Raw genomic sequence first — 17,500 nt, forward strand, 5'->3', positions numbered from 1 at the left:
TCCTCCACAAAAAAATCCACAAAAAGTTCAGTTGCTAGTAGAATGCTTCAGGGTTCAGTGCTGGGCCACTCCTGTTTGGCATCTTCTTCTCTGATGTCAGGGCTAACATCAAGGGCCTCTAGCTGACCAAGTCTGTAGCTGATTGCAAGTTTAGTGCAGTCATTGATTTCCCCCTAAGATACAAATATTCTCCAAGAAGGCCTGATACAGACAAATAACTGGTACCAGAGTCGTGGTCTAACACTCGGTGCCAAAAAATGCACCATAGTATCTTTCAGAAAGATAGTCATTCCAGTAAACTACTACATTGACAATACACTCATAAAAGCAGAGTATGGAGTCAGGGATTTGGGAATGTATGTAGATAGTGACTTGGCATTTGACCACATCATGCTTCTACTGTGTTGAGGAAATTGTTCTGTGTAGTACTTTATAGGCAGGGGTATGGCATCTAGATTCAGACATGTTATCATTCCATTATACTGTGTGTTTGCAAGACCAGTCTTGAGTACAGTGCCCCCTTTGGTATGTACCTGGCCAGACATATGCAACAACTGGAGCGTCCTCAGAAAATCCTCAAAAAAAGAATATGCACTGTAGAAAACAAGTCCTATACAGACTAACTCAAAGCCTTTTGCTGGCTGGTGAGAGGCAATCTATGCTTGGCGTACAAAGCATCTCCTAGACCAGCTCTAATGGACTTGTTGCACATCCATAAAACAAATAACCAATCCAGGGACCTAAGCCTTACCTGCAACATAAATAGGACATGCTGGATGGACAGATTTGTCTTACAGGCTCCCTCTTCACTGCAACAGGTTTTCCATCCATGTGAAGCAGAGTTCATACCTCTTGCCTATTCTGTGTGCCTATAATTGCAGTCCTCCCTCTCAGTAGAATCTCCTTTCTCCATTCCTGTGTTGGCTTAGTGCTTTGTATACTTTGTGCTTCTTTATGAATGTAATATTCTGTACCACTATGATACAGGGGAAGTACTGCCACCCCAGCTAGCTGGAATTCTGCAAATAATTATATGTTATTTGTAAATATTAATATGATTTATATAAAACTGTTGACAGAAAGAGACACTGCCAGCCCAGCTATCTGGAATTTTGTAAGTAATCCTATGTCATTTGTGAATACCAACATGATTCATATGCTTGTCTTACAAATGTATTAGAACTATATGTTATGTGTATATTAAACGGCTGATACAAAAGTGTGTGTTGAATAGGGTTTGTACAGTACTGAGCTTTAGAGATGTGTCTGCAGTGTTACCCTACTGGAGTATAGAAGATTAACTTGCAAAACGTAAGAGTAGTTGAGGTTAAGTTACTTTATAGCTGGGCCATAAACAAGAGTTGTTATCAAAGTGTTTTATTGTTTTATAACTTTCAGGATCTGCAGACATCTGAGAGATATGTATTTTTCATACACAGATGTTAAATTTTGTTAGTTTTCATTTTAGCCTGGAAACTGAAGTCAGGTGGCAAAAATGATGTCATCCAAGCTAATCTCGCAGTAGTACTTGATATTAATTTAAGAACTCTTATAAAGAGAGACTGTTTTTTTTGTATTTTGTCTTGGACCTAGCAAGAACATCCACTCATCATCACCAGCTGCACTTGCCTTGCTTATAAGTAAGATTTAGGGCATAGTATCTCTTTTGGATAGATATAGAAATATAGTAAAGATTAGTTTAGATGTTTCCTGTATTTATTTGAGACTGTCCTGCAATGCTTTTTTAAAATATTTCCTGTGATTTTGAACTCTGGAGTTACTGTGTTGATTTACTAAGTATTGTCTTGTTTTTATTATTTATTATTAAATATATTTAAACCTATCTTTGTAGCTGATATTTGTGAGACATATTTAAGTTCTTAGAGCAATTGCATATGTATTTGGTGACACTGTACAGGCCACACCTAAATAGCCTTGCAAGTCTTGGTCAGAGTACCATTTGGTTAATAGTAACATTACACAGTAGGATTGGACACCCTTTGTTAAGGGCCTTAAAAGTAGCTGATAAGGAGTTCTGGTGGCAGTGATAAATACCTTATAGTCTGGGCAGAAAGGGGCATAGCTAGTAAACCTGTGCCACCCTTTCCCAGGTGTGTGTTTGTGTCTAAATCAAATCTCAAAGTAAGTGTGTGTGTGTGTGTGTGTGTGTGTGTCTGTGTGTGTGTGTGTGTGTGCGTGTGTGTGTGTGTGTGTGTGTGTGCGCGTATGTCAGCTACTTGAGCAGGTTCACAAAGCGCTGGTTGGACAGAGAGAGTGTTGGGAGGATTTGGCTTGGAACCCTGGCTAAGGACTCAACTCTATAGCTATGCCAGTGGGGAGTCTTATTGGGTATCTGGAGAAAGAGGGAGAAACCAGCCCCAGACTGACTGTGATCTCTGCATGCTCTTAAGGGAAATTGCACTTTACTGTGTGTGTACTTGTAATCCTCCCAGTGTGTACATCCCCCACTGTTGCCAGTGGTGAGGATTGAGGCTCCTTGATTACTGGGCCAGTGCAGGGGCGTCACAACCACTATCGTTGTTCTGTACCACTGTTCTCCTTAAAGATCTGCATGTAAAATCCCACTCTCTCCTTACTTGAGTTTCTCCTCTGGTTCATCATCATCACTTTCCACTTTATATTGCAGCTTTCTGCTTGTGTTGTGTAAGAGCCTTAACTGTGTAGCTTTAAAATAGCCTTTCAAATCAAGTAATCTTAAATCACCTTGTTCTACTGGAAGGATCAAAGAAATTAAGGAGGGTTTTCATTCACCATAACCAGATACAGCTAAGGCTTTCTTTCAAAGCCTAATCATTTTACATGTTATATCAAATGACAGCAGGCAAGGAACAAAGCTTTTAAAATTACAGGAAAAGAATAAAGGCATATCAGGCAGGTCTGCAGGAAACAGTCCAGCTAGCCCTTCTGACCAGCCATAACTCTGGCACAAACCACCCCCAACCTCTTCCCATGAAACAACCCTCTTGGTTTGAAGGTCAGAATAAGCTAGTTCAGCGATGTCCGGGCAAGCATAACACAAGACTGGTACATCAGTGGAGGATGTCACTTAAAGGTATAGAGTTCAAATTAATCCCACTCTTTGTGGGGCGTCATCCATCTTGAAGGACCAATAGATCTGGTTATTCCTCTGTGTCAAGCAGTAGCCACTTCAAGGAGTTGTATAGAAACTCCCTAAAGAGGAAGAAAGGTCTAGATTTTACTCCAGGATGTTCCAGGGCATCATGGGAGCTTGGCTGTCTGTGCTTCTGTTCATTTGTTTTATTTTATATTTCCTCACCACTTCCTTTTCCCCACCCCCCGCATTTGTTGACCATGTCTAAAGGCATCTCCCCTCTTTGGCCTATGCCTCTTCTCAAGGAGTGTCATTGACAAACACCCTTACACCCAGGACTGACATGCACAACCCTCCTTACTTCTCTTTCAGTCACCAGAGCTGCTAATTGAACTCAGGTTGTTTGGGCTGTAGTCAAGGTTTTATCCTCTGTGCCACTGGAACAGCTGTGGAATTTGATATTTTAGTCTCCTTTTGATATGTCATTGTCTGTGATCCTTTAAGGAAGCCCCTTCAATTTGTTCTAGCTGAGTACCTGTTTATGTACAGTAGGAGATTTCATTTGGCATTGGGTGGTGTTATCTTAAGGCCAGTGAGACAGCTGCAGGGATTTGCAGGGTATGTGGTACCCACATCCTCCAGAGAATGCATTTGTAAATACAAGATCATGCAGGTTATACAACATTTACTGTTTGTCTGTCTAAGCCTGCCAACATGGCATGTTTTGTGACTGGAGAAATATCTGCTGGAACTGAAGAACTACATTGGCAGTGAAGGAATGTATTTGGTGTTGAGACTGTTGTATTTGAACGTTCAGAAGAATAATTCTCACTGGAGAAGTGTTCTGGCTGCACCCACTGAGATTTATTACAAGCAAACTTGTCAGAAAACTGGAAGGTGTGGATCTAGAAAAAATAAAACATTTCTGTAAATGGATTAGCTGTAAAGTCTGAAAAGTTTTGGTGTGCACCATTCTTGCTCATTCCTAGGGGGAAAAATAAGGGTATTTAATTGTTTTGCTTTCCTTGAAGCAGATTAAGACAAAATGGCATTGAGAGGAAAGAATAGCAATTGTCAGCCCAGATAGAACTTTATATATTATTTATTACAAAAGCTGAAGGTCTTACAGAGATTTTAGTTGTTTATTTTACTGAGATAAAGCACAGGCAGACCAAGCTGGTGGCTTGCACAATTCACTGGTAAGAAACAGAAATGGAATAATTTGTGGAATAAGAAGTGATGAAATGAGGTTCAGACTATTAAGAGAAACAGAGCTACTTGTATCCAAAACTGTAGATGTGAAGTTGTTCTAGTTCGCCGTTCATTTTTACTGATGGGTTTGAAGCCGATTCCTCAGCTCTGAGTCGGCCTACTACAAAGCTCGAGGTCTTCAAATAGCTCGAGGCCAAGTCCCTATCCCATGATGCACCTAGAGTTACCTCAGATCTAGTTTGCCGCTGCAACAGATCAGAGGTTCTCACTAGCTTGGGCCAGTAAAACCTTATTTTTACAAATATTTCTTACTATTATTGATAACTTCAACTAGAAAGTAGTTTGATATTTTTATAAGCTCTTATAGCTTATTAGTGTATTTAGCTTAATAGTGTATTTCCCTTTCCCTGGTGTGCTTTCTTAGAAATTTCTAGTTGGCCTCTTTTTCTAGGCCTAGTTTAAAGAGTGTCATATCAGTGACCTTTCTGTTACTGTTTCTTGTCTTTATACTTAGTGTGTGCTTAGTTAGTGACCTTTTGTTACAATTTATAGAGTGTACTTAGAATATTTAGATAAGGTTTAGTGCGTGTATGTTATATAGCATTTAAAATTGTGTGCTTTAGACAAGAGTTTTTGTCACAATTAATATCTGTCTATAAATACTTGTTGTATGTATGACTTTAGCCTGATTTTTCCAAGGCTTTTGACTGTTGGTTACTGTTCAATTTTTTATAGTGTTAGTTAACAGTAATCCTGTTTAATTCTGTATTCCAAGATAAACATCCCAGGTCAGGTTTCAAAAAATGCCCCAAATGTGGTAAAAAAATGTCTGTCACTGACCGTCATGTCAATTGTGTGTATTGCTTAGGAGCTTTACATTTACAGGATAGCTGCTCCATTTGCTATTCTTTCTCTTCCAGGGTTCTCCAGGAGAGAAAGAGGAAGTTGATTGATAGAGGTTTGCTGAAACCCTCTTTCCAAGAAGCTTTGAGCGACCAAGATGGATCCAGCAAGTCCTCAAAGTCTTCTAAGACTCCTGAAACAAACCAATCCAAGAAATCTTTGACATTGGCTCCACAGACATCAGAGCCGACTGTCTTGTCATTTTGGAGACAGTCCCCAGTCCTGGAACCAATATCCGAAATACCAAAGTCTCCTCTATTACAGTCAGTACCACTTTTGGTCCATTTTTCTCTGTCATCTATTAGCCTTTCTGATCTGGATGTGGATCATGTGGTGCAGAAGCTGTTACAGGCACCGACCGGCTTTTGCAAAAATTTTATCGGCTCCGACCCAAGTGGCTTCAGAGCTGAAGACCCTTATGCCAGTTACAACTCTTCCTCCTCTGAGTCATACTGGTCCTTCGGAGCCGGAAGAGTTGGACTTGTTGATTGTGGAGCCTTTGGAGCTGACACCTGCTCCAGTGTATTCGGCTCAGTTTACTCTGACTACTTTGGTGCCGATCGAGGACTCTAGGAGCTGACACTCTCTGGTCAGGTCCGGAAAGGATATTGGACCGACTTGATGGTTCTGACTCTGCCTCTCGGTGCTTTGGCTCGGATGAGCTCTGCTGCTACCTCGGACTCTGAGCCCACTGTCCCGTTGCCAGGGGTTTAAATGATTTCCTTGGATCCATCGGTCCCTTCGCAATGGAGCAGGGGTGCCTTCAAAGCCATCAGGAGAGTTATGTCTCCCAAGACATCCTCTACTTCAGGTCCGACTTCTTCCTCCCCTAAAGCACCTGTGTCTGCTTCTGCTTCACAGATCTTGGCCAAGTGTAGAGATCCAGAGCTTTGGGAAGCCCATTTGGGTGGCCCATGCTCTTCCGAGACCTCACCAGAAGCTCCCACTGATGAGGTTCCCAGGAAGAGAGTTTGTAAGGGGAAACATCTATACTCCCCACAGGAGTCTCTGGCATCTGATACTGACTTGGATGAATCAGAAGGGTCCTCATGGTCCCCCTCTGAGGATATCTCATTTGCTGAGATACTAGAAATCCTTAGGCAGAGGGGTGACTGGCAGTCCCAAAACCCTACTGAAGATGAGTTAGTTCTCCTGAAGGCTTTCAGGTCTCAAGCCCGCCACCTCTTGGGTGTCTTTGCCCTTGATGAGCTGATGCAGCTGGTCTCAGGAAGGGTGTGGGGAGTCTCCGGATACCATGGAGCCTGTCCCTAGGAGGCCTAATATGTTTATATCTGCTCCCTGTCCCTAGGAGGCCTAATATGTTTATCTCTGCTTCCCAAGACAAATCTTTTTGACCAAGGGTGTGCCACTTGATGCCATGGTGGTGGTGGCAGCCACCAGAAAGGAAATGTCAGAAACTTCCTCTTCTATCCATCCTCCTAACAGAGACTCCAGGATCATGGATAGATATGGGCAGCGCACTTTAGTTCAGCGACCTTTGCATTCCTTTTGCTCAACTACTTAACCCATTTCATGGGACTACAATGAGATCTCCTTAAAGAGCTGGGAGATGCTCCTCAGGGTACAGTAGCTGCAGGAGCTTCAGACAAAGTTGCCTCCCAGCTTGCTACCCTCAACTCCATTGTTAACTCGTCCATGCGCCTCATCTCTTATGCAGCTGATGGAACAAGTAGGGCAGCAGGTACAGGAATTGCTCTTAGGAGGCACTCCTGGATGTGCTTGTGTTCCTTCGCAGAGTCCTTCAAGTCATCCTTTATGAATACCTCTTTTGAGGGCTTGTCATTTTTCGGGCCCAGAGTCAAGAAAACTTTGAACAGTTATGAGCAGGAAGGAAAGACTCTGTCTGCCGTCGGAGTCCGTTTTTCCACCCCTACCAGACCCTACTCCAAGGGTCAAAGGGGAGGGAAAATGTGGTTCCGAAAAGCCCAAGGAGCCTTTTAGTACACACATGGTGAACCCTCCTCCAGGGGCAGAGGAGGGGGCAATAATGGAAGATGCCGCCCTCGTGGCAGAGGGGATCTGCAAAACAAGGGCAACAGAGATCACTTCTTTGGGAAGCCCTACCAGCACTCCTGAAAAAAGGCCCGAGTGTCCTACTTTGGAGGCAGTCAGGGGTCTCTTATCTTTGTACCCAAATGCCTGGCTCAAAATAACAAATGACAACTGGGTACAAAATATAATTTCCAGAGGATACTTCATTCCTTTCGCCACACCCCCTCCACTGACCAGGAAAATCTTAGGTGTTCCACCCAGTTACAGGAAACAAGCAACAGTAGAGGTCTAAACGTTGCTAAGAAAGAGTCAGCCAACCAGTCCTAGCAGACCAGACAGGATCTGGAACTTACTCGAGATTCTTTTTAGTTCCAAAAAAGACAAGGGACTGGAGACCTATATTGGACCTCAGCAGGCTAAACAAATCTGTCAAGAAAGAGTAGTTTTGGATGGCCACACTTCAGTCGATACTTCCTTCTTAGGGAAAGACAATTGGCTATGCTTGATAGATCTCCAGGATGTGTACTACCACATAAAAATGGCCAGACCATCCAGGGATCATCTGCACTTCGGCTGGGAGCCAGTCATTACCAGTTTTGAGCCCTGCCCTTTGGTCTCACTATAGCCTCCAGAGTGTTCACCAAATGTATGGCAGTGGTCATGGGCTCACATGGGCTCACATAAGACATTTAAGATTCCAGGTGTTTCCGTACATAGACGATTGGCTCCTCACAGCCACCACCAGGCATCAACTCATTCAAGCCAGGGAATCCACTCTGTCACTCTGCAGCCAGCTGGGCATTACAGTAAACTCAGAAAAATTTGCCTTGTCACCATCGCAGCATATCGTCTTTATCGAAGCAGAACTGGATACCACCACTACCACGTTAATACTTCCAGAAGAAAGAGTCTTACTACTCCATCAGCAGTTCCGCATTCTGATATCCAAAAACAAGGCCCCAGCATCAGAAGTTCTAAAATTGTTAGGTATGATGGCAGCAGCAATTCTGGCCATACCGCTGGGTTGCATGTGCATGCGGATACTGCAGTGGCTGTTGTTCACTCAATGGTCTTACCAAGGGCTTCCCATGTCTCACTTTGTAATGATCACAAACTCCTGCAAAAAGGATCTTCAGTGGTGGTTGACCTCACTTCATGTCACGATAGGACGTCTTTGTTTTACCCCCACCAGCGGCCACAGTGACCATGGACGCTTCCATGATAGGGTGGGGGGCGCATTTTCAGGGAAAGACCGCCCAAAGCACATGGACTGATCAAGAGACACACCCTGTATATCAATGTCTTAGAGATGAGAGCAGTACTTTTGGCGTTGTAGTACTTCCAAGACTCTTTTCTTCTGGGTACAATTGTGATTCAGACCGACAACATGTCAGTGGTCTTGAACAAACAAGGAGGAACCAGGTCATACCCCTTTGTCATGAGGCCCTAAGAGTATGGCAGTGGTCTGTATCCACCCAGTGCTTTCTGTTAGCAATGCACATCCTGGGGAAATCCAATGTGATAGCAGACAAGCTGAGCAGAGCAATTTTGTTGCCTCACGAGTGGTCCCTCAAGAAAGAAAGAGCGGACAGGATATTCCGCAAGTGGGGCCAGCCTTGCCGCAACCTTTTTGCCAGTCACATGAACACGAAATGTAGAAGCTTACTTTGCCCCTGATTCCCCCTACAGGAGAAGCCTCAAGGGACGCACTTGTTCAGGATTGGTCATTGGGTCTTTTCTATGCATTTCCACCTATCCCATTGATACCCAAGGTATTAACAGAAAGCAAAAGCCCTGGGAAGGACCATCATTCTAATAGCCCCTCATTGGCCTCATCAAATTTGGTTCCCCTTCCTTCGACTTCATCTTTTGGAGGACCCTTAGATTCTGGACCCAGTTTCAGGACCTTCTGACGTACTCGTGGGGGGAACTTCATCCCTCTCTGCAGTCCCTGAAGTTGACAACTTGCCTGCTTCAATTCCCATCATAGCCAGGTTTCATAACCTTTCCAGTGAGACTAAGTAAATTCTCATATCCTCTCATTTTATTATTTATTTTATTTTTACATTTGTTGACCGGGCTAGTCTAGCTGGATATATGTCCATTTTCAGTAGAGGCCTGGGGAGAAAAGCTCCAAGCACAAACTGTGACAAAATAAAATTATACAAGGACATAATAAAAGCACAATACAGAAACAGCATTGTTCAACAGAACACTAAAAATTATAGATTATAAAAATTTTAGTAAAAGTTATACTAAACAATATATCAAACGCACTAGAAGCTATGAGCACAACTCAGTTAAGAAAGAAATAAGTTATATTTGATCATCCTGTTGTGAAGAAAAAAGTAATAATTAGTTTTAGAGGCACAGGTTAGAGGAATAGAGCAGGAAGGGGAAAAGGATATCAGTCTGGGTTAGTACATGGACAAAGCCAATGAGTTCTCAGATGCTCTTTAAGATGTTTTTTAAAGAGGGAAGTTGAAGCAAGGATTGATAATTCAGAGGGAAGCTGATTCCAGTTTTTAACTGCAGTGTTTGAGAAAAGTGAATCACCAGCTTTGTTAGATTTAAAAGAGGAAACTAGAAGTTTATTAGCTGAGTGAAGTGTAGCTAGATTTTATGTGGTGTAATGATTGGTGAGGATAGGGGTGTTATTGGGGTGGTATAAGATGTTTTGAGTGATGAGTAGTTGTTGACAGAGAATGTGGATTTGCAATTCTAGCCATTGGAGTTGTTTGAGGTTTCTGCAGTGGTGAGTTTTAGAGGGAGCATGTGACAAATCTGGCTATGCTATTATAACAGGTAGAGAGTTTAGAGAGGTTATTTTTGGATTGGTTGGTATATATAACAGAGGCATAGAAGAGGGTAGAAATGAGGTGGGTCTGGGCAATAGTTTTCCTTGCAGAAGGGGTAAGGAAGGGTTTAATTCTATAGAGGGTACCAAGTTTTTTGTTACAGACTTTATGGTGGAGTTGATGTGGTCATCATAGCTAAGTTGATTATCAATTGTTACACCTAGTAGGCGGGTTGTGGTATCTGGGGTTATGTTGGTGCCATTGTTAGAGGTTATAGAGAAGAATGGACTAGGTAATTTATGAGTTGGAGTAAAAATGAGTAGTTTAGTTTTTTTGGGGTTGAGGAGGAGGCAGTGTTGCATAAACCAGTTTTCAACATTATGGAAAATGGTTTGGGTGAGGGAGTGGAGAGAGGCTATATTCCTGGCTGTACATATTAAGGTGGAGTCATCTGCATATTGAATGCAGGTGGCTTGAGGTATATTCATGTGTAGATTGTTGATAAATAAGGAAAAGAGTAGGGGACCTAAGATGGAGCCTTGGGGTACTCCAATATTTACTGGGAGTAGTGAAGACAGATTGTTATGCCAAAGCACTGCTTGCTGTCTATTTTCAAGATAAGACCTGAACCATTGTATAGCATGAGGATCAAGAGAATGGGCATTTAGTTTGTCTAGTAGTAAGTTATGGTTAACCATATCAAAGGCTTTTGACAGGTCAATAAATAGTGCAGAGGAAAAAGAGTTGTTCCGGTTTTTGTTTATAGAGTCGGTAAAGAATAACTCGTAAATCCTCTATGAGGAAACTATACCTTAGCAAATGGAAAAAAAATTCTATATGGGCCTCTAAAAACACTATTGATCCTTACCAAGCCACTATGGCCTCCATTTTGCAGGTCTTGACCATGATTTTCAGCAGTGGAGCTGCAGCAGTAACTGCTCGGGTTCAACTGGCTGCCATTTGTAATTTTCATCTTGGATTCGAAGGTTTGAATATTATGTCACACAAATTATCCAAAGCCTTTCTCAAAGGGACTTTTCATCTCAGACCACCTGTGAAATCTCCCTATTCTCCATGTTTTTGTTGTTCTTTTGGCTTTTACAGGTTAGGGGTCGCCACAGTGGAACTCTGGTCCGCTAATGATTGGCAGTAGATTTTTACAGTGCCGAGGTACCAGCTCGATGCCCAACCTTCAACGAAGGCACACCAATTCTATGCATGTCGTTTGAACATCACTTGACCACGGGGAGGACATGCATACTCCACACAAAAGGCGCTCCAGCCGAGAATCGAACGGGAGAACCTCTTACTGTGAGGCAACAAGGCTACCGCTGCACCACCGCGGCTTGGAATCTAAATTTTATGCTTTCCTGCATTATTCTTCCTCCATTTGAACCAGGTTCCTCATAGGACCTCAAATTTTTGTCATGGAAGACCATCTTCTTAGTAGCTGTTACTTCTGCCTGCAGAGTGTCAGAGTTTCAAGCCTTGTCCATTAAACCTCCTTACTTGATTTTCCATTCTGACAGAGTATCGCTTTGAACAAACCCCTCCTTTTTGCCTAAGGTTTGCACTGAAATTTATCTTAACCAAATTATTGATTTGCCAGTTTTCTTCCCCAATCACTCTAACAATCTAGAATACATGCTGCACAAACTTGATATTCACAGACAGCTCAGATTTTACTTGGCTAGAACAAATGATTTTAGGAAATCGGAACAGCTTTTTGTTTCTTTTTCAGACTCCAGGAAAGGTATGCCAGTGGATAAAACACCTCTGTCTAAATGGTTATCTGATTGTGTCAACTTTACTTATTCAGCTGCCAATATGCCCTTACAAAATAAAATTAAAGCTCACTCAACCAGAGCAGTTTCTACGTCATCTGCTTTTTCTGCCAGACTTCCTGTTGATAACATTTGTGCAGCAGCCACTTGGTCAAGACCTCATACCTTTATCACTCATTACAAAGTTGACAAGGCCTCCTTTGGATCCACTGTCCTGAAAAATATACTCCCGTGAGCCACCCGAGATAGATGGTGCTTGGGACACTACCCATCAGTAAGAATGAACGGTGAGATAGAACAACTTCACACAAAGAAGTTATGTACTTACCATAACATTCCATGTAAGTTGTTCATCTCGCCTTCATTCTTGCGTCCCTCCTTCCTTCTCCCTCCTGGGCTTACAGAAGACTGAGGTGCTGGGTCCATCCTGGTTGCTCAACCCTTCTATACCCTCTCTTGGGGAGTGATAGAATGACATAAGGTATTGTTATACGCAGCAAACAAGATCTGAGGTAACTCTAGGTGCATCATGGGATAGGGATTTGACCTCGAGCTATTTGAAGACCTCGAGCTTTGTAGTAGGCCGACTCAGAGCCAAGGGATCAGCCCCGAACCCATCAGTAAGAATGAAGGCGAGATGAACAACTCACATGGAATGTTACATAACTTCTTTATCTTGAACCTTCAAACATCAGAAACTTAATGTAAGCAGTTTTGGCACCAAAATCTGTTGTCTCTATCCTAGGATATGATTAACAAGTTCTTCTGAAAGATTTCTTAGGAAGCTTAGATCATTCCTAAAGGATATGGAATGTCAGCTTCTTCCTTAATGGCCTTGCATGTAAGATTATATATGAGGAAGATTCACTGTGTGTCTGAGACAAACATTGCCTGACTGTAGAGAAGATTCTTCTCTCCATCAGACCTGCGGTGGTGGTCTGCAGAGGTCAACACCAACCTTCATTATTCCAGAAACAATAAAGGAAACATGTTTTTTTTTTTTTTTGTTCATTATACATTACATATGAGTTTTCTTTCTTATAACAATTGTCATACGCTCCAACATTATGTATGTCATACAGTTCCAGCCTTGAGTTGCTAATAGCTCACAGTTCATTTTCAGTGAGCTGATGCTGTTGATTATGTTTACAGTTAAAATGAGAAAATTATGGAAGGCTAAAGTTTTCTTTAAAGCATGTGCTGAACAAGAGAGCTTGATTATGAATACCTCTTCTCAGCCAACACTGTAGCCCTCAGACTGTAGTTTGAAACTGTTACTTGGTATATTAAGAGGCATTTTACGTGCCTGTTAATTTGTCTTTGATAACTATCTACTTGTATCATCACTTCATGGAAGTTCAGCCTGTATATTAGATGGTGTAGTCTTTGATAAAAAGTATTTATTTGTAAACATTTGTTATATAAGCTGTACAGAAAATATCCTTATTTCAGTAGTAGGGAATAATACATATGGATTCAATTCTTGATGAAACAGGAAAACAATGCTGTTACCTAGCTGATGGCAGGTGTTCATTTTATATATCTTTAACATTGTGATCAGTAGTTCGTATGGTTGCCAGATCTGACTGCTAATACAGTACAGTAAAGATTTCTTTAATTAAAGCTGTGCTGCCCTAGTGTGGCAAATTTAAAAAGTTTAAATTAAGATTTTTTTATGTTGCTTAACTACTACTTTATTTGTTGCAGTTTCTGATGTCCTCATTTGAATTTTTTTTATCTGACTTTATTTTATTTATTTTATTTTTTTCTATTTTAATTAGTGATTATACTTTTTGGTATTTTTATTAGTTGTGACTTTACCCCCAGAATGTGATTCAGCTGTCTTTTGATTGATTTGTTTTAATTTTTCATTTGCTGTAGGTCTACTTTTTTTATTGTTTCATTTTACTTTATTTGTAGTTATTTTACTTATTTGTTTCATCTGCACGGTGCTTCTCTTTCATGATTACATGCTGTAAGTCTGTTTGTTGCTTGTGTAGTGTGACTTGAGGTTTGGGACTGATTTACTATTTTTAGGTTGGTTTGTATTTTTTATTTTTATTGAATGTTTGATATTCCTTGTGTGTGTGTGTGTGTGTGTGTGTGTGTGTGTGTGTGTGTGTGTGTGTGTGTGTGTGTGTGTGTGTGTGTGTTGTGGGGGTTGTGGCTTTGTTTTTTTGATTTGTATTCTAAATATATGTCTGTTTTAAGTGGCTTCTTGCCTCGAGACTGGGTGAGTTCATTGATGTAATATTTTGTGGTTGATGATCATAATAATTTGCTTTTGGATTTCAAGTGCATGCTCTAGTTCTGGTTTTCATAAGGATTTGTCTCTGTCAAAGTATTTAACCCAGTAGCCTGTCAAGTTGATCAGCTAATATATGTTTCACCACTAGGGTTTTGAGTTAGCTTGTTTTATAGGCTGGCAACTAAGGCTCATTCTAATTTTGCATTTTAATTAGTTGAATATTCCAAGTGGCTAGCCTATCTTGAGTCACCCTATGCTTTTACCTCCATATGTTTTTTTTTTCAGTTTTGTTTTGTATAAGGATATATTTTTTATGGCTAAAGTTATTTGTTCAAAAGATGATCTTGTGAAATCCAGTTTGTAAATGAAAAATGTATGACTAAATAAAACTTTTTTTTTTTTTTGTGAGAAAGTTTACTTTATTCTTAATGTGTAAAACCAAGTACTTCCTTTTGTTGTTTTGGGCTGGTGTTGACTTGTACTGACGGCTTGAAGTTTTACAGGTTCATAGATAAGTACTAGGCTAGCTGTCCTTTTGGGCTATTTTAAACCTAGTTGGTTTCCCTTTTTGTGCTCACATTAACCAATCCTATTTGGTTAGAGCTTGGCCTTACCCATCCCCTGGTCAATAATGGTATATTACCCCTAATGAGGATAACTGGGATCATGCCATAGGTCATTTGAAGGGACTTGTACATTGGATAAAGCATTTAGGAGTGGCCTCTGTCCGTTAGTAGCACAGGGGGCAGTCCTGGGGTAAATATTCTATTTCCCACCCATAGATCTAAGTTGCGCTTGAGTATGGACAATTCTGCTGTGATTTTGAAATAAAGAATTACAGACTGGTGGCTAATCTCATGCTGGGCCCAACTATTCTCTTTACATTCCTGAGTTTGTTTTTGATGAGCAAGAGTAAAATAAGGATTTCAAGATCAATGAATGATTAACTCACTGTTTTGATTGTCTGTCTGTCTTTCAGTGCTTTGCAGACCATATAAAGAAAGAACTGGACAGGTTTCCACCAGAAAAACGCAGTGAAGTTGTTATCCTGTTTTCTGCACATTCACTTCCGATGTCTGTAAGTACATTAGTAAACTGCAAGTTGTAGCCTTGTAAATTTGTATTTTTTATACAACCGAGTAGATATACCTCTCAGCTGCTATGATTTAGGCATAGCGCTACGTTTTTTTACTTCAGATTTATCATTACTTCTCCTAGGTTTACTGCTTTTCTTCGTAAAGGTAAAACTGCACAGGGGCATATACATTATTCTATAACTGATGTAAACTTGTACAAAGAACTAACTTTATGAGGTCTAGAAAACCTTATACTGCAAAGTAATAAGAAAAGGATATTCTTTTGGGCCTTTTAGTATATTTTTTTTAGTGCTCAGAAGTTGAGAGGTGTGTATACTTGCATAATATGAGAGGTGTGTATACTTGCATAATATCCTTCGGGGGTTAACAGGAAACTTTTCTCAGGTAGACCTGTAGTATTGTGTCTCACAATTAAATTTCTCCAAATGCTTAGGTTTCTTTTACGTACCTTGATGGGGGTGGACCCCCATTCCTAAGTTAGGTTACAGTTAGAGTTCATGAAATCAGTATTGCTTCAGACTTTGTTAGCCAGGAGTGCTCTTCTCAGTACCCAACACATGCCCAGAATTGTCTACAGTGTTCTCCCACTGGTAGCATCCTGGCAGGGTATTGTGCATCAGCAGTTTGCTCACACACCTGGCCAGCCTCATCTCCCGGTTCCACGGAACCAACGCCCCAGGTGTGACATACTGTGCATGAAGCATACTCACACGCCCCCAACAGTGTGCACAGTGTATCATTATTCCCTTTGATATTATGCAGGACTACTGTTCTCACAGAATGATTGAACAGCCACATAGACTGCTAATAATACTGTGGTTGAGCAATGGACACGTGTTCTGGTATTAATCTACACACTTATATACATTTCCTATACTGTTGAATGCCTGTGCTGAATGTTGTGTTTGTGATAACAGCAGCTGAATGTGTATCAGCCATGGCTTAGTGAAACTCAAGTCTGCTATAGTGTGCAGGGTCGGGGTTTGCAACTTGGCAGTGCAGATTATTTTGTTAATGGCCACAACAACAGCTGTTGGTTACAGAGTGACTACAGCACTGTAGGACATTTGTAGGCGGGTATGCACTTGTTTGCATGATGCACAGCATTACTGACCTCTGGTTGCGGCGTCTTGCACTCAGTTAGCCTCTACATTGCTTTACCAGTGTGGTAGTTGCATACCGGTGGCCAGACAGGCTTACACCCGCTTGATCCTGCATACACACGGGCAACGTCGTGCATTTTGTTCACATCTGTCAACTGGGACACTCTGGCTGTATGCTTGTCCATTATCAGCGGTGGCCTGGGGTGTAGAGCTCCACATTGACACCAGCTACATATCCGAATTGATACTGGGGTGTTCACATTCATAGAGGGTAACAGACATAACATAGCTATGTCCCCCATTAATCATGCTTAGTTTACGTTAAACTGTCTGTATTATCCATGCTTAGGTCAGGTTTATATATCAGGTATGACTGTTGACAAAGGTCAGTGTAAGGTTAGGTTGGATTGCTGTTTCACAGGTCTGGATAGGTTACATGCAGGTATTCGGGTTAGGTGTAGTTATTCCATACCTGTGTGGTACAGTAGAGGCAAATAGCTGAGTAGGCAGGTAGATAGTGGGGGTGACATTGTAACTGTGTATAGTAGCCCAAGGTATAATTGGATGGGGAGCAATAGGGAAGGTATGTCGGATGTTGGGATTTGTATGTGAGGCAGGACAAGAGGTGTCGGTATCACTAGTTGATGTAGTGGTATAGAGTGTGAGTTGGGGGTGAGGGTTTCACAAGGTGGTGAGAATGTGCTGCTCCAGGTGTGCTTGTAGTGTTCCTTCATGTGTTAGTTACATGTGTCCTGTAGGACAGCTGTGATACTACATGTGGGTTGTGGTTCCAGATACTGACAGTATAGTGGGGGAAGAGGGTATCACCTACATGTACCCGTAGACATTAATAGAAATGGAACAGGGGCTGATAGGTACATGGTGTGCATGGGGCACAAAGGGGGATGTTAGTAGGGGGATTATCCAGGGATGTGCAGGATGGCTGTAGGGAAGGTCCACAGCTGGCCATGTTGTCTACGACAACAGCTGTGCATATGCACTGCATTTGGTGTTTGCATCAGACACTCGCACCACTGGGTGGGGGTGAGGACTACAATAATACCTTGTGATGCCTATTACATCGGCTTATATGCCTACAGTGGGGTGTTGCGACCATGTGCTTGTAGATGTTGTGTAGTGGGTTATGCAACAACACATATGGTTATACCATACTTTGCCATGTAAACTGGACTGTGCTGCAGTGGGATGCATATCTGGAATGGCTGCCAGTTAGGTGTAAGCATGCCTGCCAACTGTACAGAATTTGCG

The 17,500-nt window shown here is 41.7% G+C and overlaps 1 protein-coding gene across 3 annotated transcripts in view; it reads left to right on the forward strand.

Moving 5' to 3' along the window:
- FECH (ferrochelatase) overlaps nucleotides 1-17,500 on the forward strand; it is a 336,602-nt gene that overhangs the window by 179,616 nt on the left and 139,486 nt on the right. For all 3 annotated transcript variants that reach the window (XM_044074844.1, XM_044074827.1, XM_044074836.1), the window contains exon 7: nucleotides 15,011-15,109. In XM_044074844.1, coding sequence (XP_043930779.1) covers nucleotides 15,011-15,109 — 99 coding nt within the window. The remainder of the gene's footprint in view (nucleotides 1-15,010; nucleotides 15,110-17,500) is intronic.

Source organism: Protopterus annectens, chromosome 1.part1 (genome assembly GCF_019279795.1).
Source record: "Protopterus annectens isolate FY-2018-M chromosome 1.part1, PAN1.0, whole genome shotgun sequence".
Classification (NCBI taxonomy): domain Eukaryota; kingdom Metazoa; phylum Chordata; order Ceratodontiformes; family Protopteridae; genus Protopterus; species Protopterus annectens.